Source organism: Botryllus schlosseri, chromosome 5 (assembly GCF_051294905.1).
Source record: "Botryllus schlosseri isolate E-star chromosome 5, Bs_hap1, whole genome shotgun sequence".
In the NCBI taxonomy this organism is placed as follows: Eukaryota; Metazoa; Chordata; class Ascidiacea; order Stolidobranchia; family Styelidae; genus Botryllus; species Botryllus schlosseri.
In genome coordinates this window covers 16,187,474-16,193,931 of record NC_137240.1, presented here as the reverse complement: position 1 = coordinate 16,193,931, position 6,458 = coordinate 16,187,474, and the positions used below count along the sequence as shown (strand labels likewise).

Genomic DNA, 6,458 nt, shown 5'->3' with positions numbered 1-6,458 from the left:
GTTTAGAAGAGTTAAGGGACGCTTAACTAGGGTTACCATATTTTAAGATCCGAAAAAGAAGGCACATTTGAAAAATTCTGAAATCTCCAGTACCGCAAAAGAAAACTGGTGATTTCGAAAAATTTTCGACCATAGAATTGTGTTGCCTAAAAAGAAATATAAATTGACTAAAAATAAATACCACCATTTCAGCGGTGTTGACTAAAAAATAAAAATAAAAAAGTTTATCTTTCCCACCGCCGTCGCACCGTATTTTTCGTTGATTGTCTTGCCAACTCTGGCTTTCGCTGCGTCGGAGTCCAGTTTTTGAATGCATTTTAACACTTTTTCTATAAAAAAAAAGAGGACCAATTCCAAAATAAGAGGTCATTTAGAAGTTCTCCGAGGACCCTTTCAATTTATTGGTACATGGTAACCCTAGCTAAACATTTATGCACATATAGGTTTGCTACGTTGAATGTATCTGAGAACGAAAATATATATAATGTTCAAGTACATCATGGACAAATAGTTACCACAGCAGCGATACCGTAATGGCACTAGTAATAGCACTGGTAGCGTTGCAGTCATTTTGTTGGCTATTTTAGGAGAAATCGACCAATTCAATCACGAGTTCAGTGACGTACTTTATTGCGATACCTGTTGATCCGCATGACTCGGCCAAAATGTTGATTCTCGAAATCTCGTGTTTGCCATTCCTCACTACTATATATAAAGGCTCGATTCGAGAACCGGTGGACGTGATTGAACCGTTGAAACTGTAACAGAGTCTGCTAACAAGGTCATATAGTATAAGATTTGAACCTTTGAAACTGTAACAGCGTCCGGTATTAAGATCATAGAGTAATAGATTAACCTGGAATGGTAAAAAGGGCTGAAGTGACACATGACGGAGCTTTTTATAACGGAGAAAGAGACCCACCGGGACAAGTCAGCGTGTATATTCCTCCAGGTATGTACTTGTACACTTGTACAACTTGTCTGAAGTAAGGACCTGTGAGAATTGGTTACAGTAGACATTGCCGTTGTATCAAGTTGAACTACCGTGTCAAATTTTCTCGGCTAAAAGACGTACGGTTTTACGCGGGCGAAAGCAAACCATTTCAAGTGGAATTGCAAATCAGAGCCGCGAACTGTATACTCCAATAAGTACTTTTAAAAAGTAGAACTGCATGGCAAATTGATTAATGCATTCGAATATAGCACATATCGGTTCATATAGTTTGCGTTAAGTAACCTAGAAATGAGAAGCTATAATTATACAAGTATATGTGGTAGTTGGTAGGCTGAAACCAACTATGGGAATCTTCAGATACGTAGCTTGGGGGTGTTATTACGTGTTTGACAAAATGAGTTGTATTTCGACAGGCGATTTTCGAAGAGAACAATACCGACTTGCGACATTCCAATGCTTCCCAAAGGACTCAGCCGTTCAACCAACAGATTTGGCAGCTGCAGGATTTTATTACGTCGGGTACAGGGACAGAGTGAAATGCTTCAGGTACGATTGTGAAATACAAAATGACCTAGCCCGAGTTCATGTTTTATATGGGCTCATGTGGGCTTATTCACATATCACAGTTGGTCATTGAATCTACTGAAGCTCAATTATTGGAAAACGATTTTTAGTTTCTTTCGAAACTCTATACATATACTTTAACGTACGATTATACTGCTGCAACTGCAACTGAGTGGTGGTTGTAAAACTGCGGTATCGTTATGAAACAGTAATTACCTAAATCGCAATTTCCTCCTTAAACTATATTATATGGATGTATTGTCTCAAGATTTGCTCGGTCTGTAAACGAAACCACGAGACATAAAAGTAATTGCATGGCCAGTTGGTCACAGTTGAATCAGATTGATTGCATTTAATGCTGGTCTTCAAGGTGATGTATGGGGTCGATTGATACAATTATAGGCCAAAAATATACATATTGTTATATATCCCAAGGTAAGACTGCTATAGATGTATAAAATCAGAATAAATTGCCAAAGCATTTATACCAGTGGTTCTCAACCTTTTCGTCTTCGCGGCCCCCTTTGGACCGTCGCGTACCCCCGCGGACCCCCGCGGACCCCCGAAGTTTTAGTTCGAATTCAGCTCAATTATCGCGCAATCATCATCTCTCTTCTGCAAATGATATCCGCAGGCTAGTGATAAACAGCACCAAAATGACTTTTAATGAAAATTGGGTTGACTTTTATTATTTTGAAGTGAATTTTGCAACAGCATTTATTTAAATACGTGGTCGTGTCTTGAAAATCCGCGCCTTCGATTTGATATGAACGAGTGCCGAAAATCCATTTCGGTAAGGATAGGTGGTGGAGAATGTAATATTAAAGCGTAACGCCTCCGACGTCACATTTGGGCATGATCGCAACAAATATGGCACCAAACGAATGAGTGAACGAATGAATGAACATACAACGTCTAGCCTGGTCATTTCTATCTAGCAGTTCATCTTGAAGTTATTATGTAAAGATGGTTAAGTATATGACAGGAGAAAATGGATTTTTTTAACATTTCGAAGTCACCGTGATTGACCTTATTAATCCAACTTTATATTTTTCCACAATCCCCAACAAAATATCTCTAGACAGCAATATATATATATATATATATATATAACTAGGCTATTGGTAATTTAGCAATTAAAATCAATCTACACAGTAGGATATTTCACCTCAGACGGCCATTCTGTTGATGTAAGTTCTGGAGTTTTAATAGTAATGAAGCGAAACTGACTCGTGATTTTCCTAATTTATAAAAATACAAATTTGGTTATCAACTACTTAGTAAATTTATAGGCTTCACGGACCCCCTGAAACTGCTTCGTGGACCCCTAGGGACCCGCGGACCCCCGGTTGAGAACCCCTGATTTATATTATCATACTCGAAACAAGTAACGGGAATGCTTATGCTACACTGTGCTAACTTGCAGTTGCGGAGCAGCAATAGAGAATTGGATGAACGGCGATAATCCAGAAGACCGGAGATGGCACAAATCCACATGTGACTTGGCGGAAATGCGCGAAACTCAGAATATACCTATGCAAAAGTCCAGGGGTAAATCAATATTCAACCAATACTATTATATTGCCGCTAACAACAACTTAATTCTATTTTGTTAGGCATATTGAAGAAGTATCTAGCTGACTATTCACGGCAACGTCCACGCGATCCAATCTTACCAACCACAACCAACTCAGTGAGTCCTCAACGAACTGCATCACCTCAACAACCATATCAAGCAACGCAAATATCATCGCCAAATCAAAATTGGCCAACAGAAGACATGATCACCTGCCAAAATCCCGTGAATCCACACATGAGATCATCAGCAGCCCGTATCAATACTTTCAACAACAGACGTGGTGTCCGTTGGCCGGCAGAGCGTCTCCGTGCTACGCCCGAAGAACTCGCAAATGCGGGCTTGTTTTACATCGGGGAGCGAGACCGCGTTAAATGCTGGTACTGCAACGGCGGTCTTCAGAATTGGGACTATAACGACGAACCCTGGGTTGAACATGCGAAATGGTTTCCAACGTTAGTATTGATGAAGTGATGTGAGTTATTTTGGTGATTTACTAAATCTCGTTTTCCGTTGCCGTGCAGGTGTGAATATGTGCGAAGCACCAAAGGGACGTCATATATTCAACAAGTAGCATCACAATACCCTAATGTAGCACCGATTGCCCAATCACGTTCTCGAAATACTGATGTTGCAACGAAAGTGCAAGAAGCTATCACGCAACTAGATTACGTAAAAAATGCTCGAGAAATGGGAATCGATATCGAAATTATAACTCGAATTCTCACGCAGTAAGTCATACGATTAATTCCTAGGCTTATTTCAGAAAATACCATTTCGATTAATCATTTTGCTAGGAAATATCGGCAAGACGGAGCGTTTTACCGAGACGAGGCCCAGTTTTTCGACGCTGTCTTCGCATCTGGGAATATCCCAAACGAAGGATTTCCGATCGAGGGAGCTTCTAACGCGGGTAATATGGACGTTGAAGAAAACACGGATCAAAACGAAGTGAATCCAAAACAGCCATCCGGACCACAACAGTCGTTAATGCCCCCACAACAAGCTGTAGAATCCCCAAGCCCGAACGATGAATTAGTTTCGCAGTTGCGTTCTCTAGCTGAGACCCGATTGTGCCGAATTTGTAAAAAGGAAGTCAGCGATACTGTTATCATTCCATGCGGTCACATTTGCACTTGCCATAATTGTATAGAAAATGTTCCAAATTGTCCCTTGTGTGGCGCCAAGAAAGCGGAAACAATAAGAACGTACAGAGCATAACGTTCCCATGTATCAATATCATCAGTTTAGAATGAATTATATCCAATACCTAATATAGTCTAGTCTGGTCTATCCAGCTTTGCGACATTTTGATTACATTGGTATGTAATTTATATTCATTGTTAATAAGTTTGTACTTTTATTCAACTGCCATTTACGGTTCGCTGCGCTAAAACGAATATACAATTGTTTATGCAATAGATGATTTTTACTATTTATACCAATTATTATATATGAAAACTTTGTACCAGACACTGTCGATCATTTTCTTTTATCATGTTGTAAATACGCTCACCATAAACATATGGTAAAACAGTACTGTGAGGGACTGAATATCTCGTTCACTGCCTATAACCTTTTAGTTAACCCGCTACTTCTTACGGCTGTCACCGGATTCGTTAGCTCTTGTAACGTCTTGTTGTGACTTATTCAACCCTTTCATATGTATTTGTCCTGATTTGACTATTCTTTACGATTAACTTTGCAAGTGATGCACTAGGTCTTTCATGGTGATATGCACCAGCACTTCATTTTTTACCATATATAATAATAATAATAATAATTTATGAAAGTTCGTTTTAAGTACGGCACATAAGGTTTGACTGATTGCAATTTCGCCGTATTATATGCTGCTTTCCTATGTAGCTATTTTTATACATATTTTATACCCAACATTGATGTACCTTTACAATGAATACTGTGTATAGTTCTTATAGCAGGTTGCACATATCATTTATTTAAGAGTAGAACAAACGCATCTAATAATAGAAAATTATCGAAGCATATGCACATTGCACACTAACATGAATACAGATAAGAAATCTGTCATAAAATTCATATGCATTGCGTAAATGTTGACTATATTTTCTTTTGATTAACAAGCGCAATATTATCATTGCTGGTATATACAAATCCTGGAAGATTCCTTTCACTCTTGATATTTTCCAGAATTTATATTTGCTAATCATATTAGCCACTACTGGTATTGGTTTTCCGTACGATGGTTATGTCTTCCTTCAATTCACCTCAACGTTGCGCAATGTCTTCCTATAATCTATATCAGCATATTCAGGGTAGACCTGCCTATATGCAACACTTGTAGTGTAGATATAAATCAATTCAACTGATGCAACTTATTACTATGAACAGTGTTTTTCGCTATATGTATGCTGCTGGACTCATTGTCATCATATTTTATTGATTTTACACATGTATGTATATGCAATATCAGATCGACTCTGCACTTCTCCGAACTTTTACCTATTACCTAAACATCGTTTTCCTCGAAATGTCGCTTGACAGTGATGAATATGTTATTTTTGTTATATTCATGCATATCCTTGGGTGTCCTTTGACTCGACAATTTGCTCTCCGAGTATGTAATCGTATCGAGGGCTCTTGCATGTTTCTGATGTAAGGAATAATAAACCTGTTTACATGGCAAGATTAACCATGGATTTCAGCGTCTTCGGATTTTAACCGCGTGTGCCATAAGAGTTTTGAAATTACGATATCGCAATGCCGTTTAGTTCGCTAATCGTAACCTATGTCTTAATCATGTCCCCGGATCCCAATTTTAACCATAACCTGATGGTCAATAACGATGAACTTCTTTATTCACGGAGTACTTTAGTAGGTTTTGCCTACTTATTGGACTATTTCCGCTTCTACTTAATGGATGTTTGGGCAAACTACTTATTTTTCCGACTTTTAATTTTGTAGAGTTGAAATTACATCAGGGGCTATGTTTCCATCACGTTTAAAGCGAAATTGTCAGAGAGCTCTACTTAATAGCCCCGGTATGACAGTTCCTGAATATAATTTCGAAATTTGCACCAATTTGAAGCGTCATTATAGGCAATCTGCTATAGTTGCGAATAGCCTATGTACCTTGTAATTTCAATAGTAGATACTGCCGATAGGCTACTAAAAGTATGCAACGTATCGGCGAAATCAACTTTTTGAAACTACTTATTCGAGTACTATTTATATCTTCATTTGCTATTTCCACTTGAAGCAGTTTTCACATGTCTCGGAAATAGCCCATTCTACTTGTAATTAAGTATAACTTTACAACGTTACTTCTTTATCTACTGGAGTGCCAACGATGAATACTTTGACCGCCTCTGTCTAATACCGAGC

The 6,458-nt window shown here is 38.4% G+C and overlaps 1 protein-coding gene across 1 annotated transcript; it reads left to right on the top strand.

Moving 5' to 3' along the window:
• The first annotated feature begins 727 nt into the window (after positions 1–727).
• On the top strand, positions 728–5,766 carry LOC145439221 (baculoviral IAP repeat-containing protein 7-like). Its single transcript, XM_080316719.1, has 6 exons — positions 728–952; positions 1,369–1,501; positions 2,946–3,070; positions 3,136–3,550; positions 3,620–3,826; positions 3,893–5,766. Exons 1-6 carry the CDS (start codon positions 862–864, stop codon positions 4,314–4,316), a joined length of 1,395 nt encoding a protein of 464 aa, XP_080172845.1. The 5' UTR covers positions 728–861; the 3' UTR covers positions 4,317–5,766.
• Positions 5,767–6,458: the final 692 nt, after the last annotated feature.

What these genes read in the sequence shown, in the direction of transcription:
- LOC145439221 (XM_080316719.1), top strand. Translation starts at nt 862, where the DNA reads ATGGTAAAAAGGGCTGAAGTGACACATGACGGAGCTTTTTATAACGGA. An exon ending in GACAGAGTGAAATGCTTCAG is followed by an intron (nt 1,502 to 2,945) that starts GTACGATTGTGA and finishes GCTAACTTGCAG; the next exon opens with TTGCGGAGCAGCAATAGAGA. An exon ending in CATGCGAAATGGTTTCCAAC is followed by an intron (nt 3,551 to 3,619) that starts GTTAGTATTGAT and finishes GTTGCCGTGCAG; the next exon opens with GTGTGAATATGTGCGAAGCA.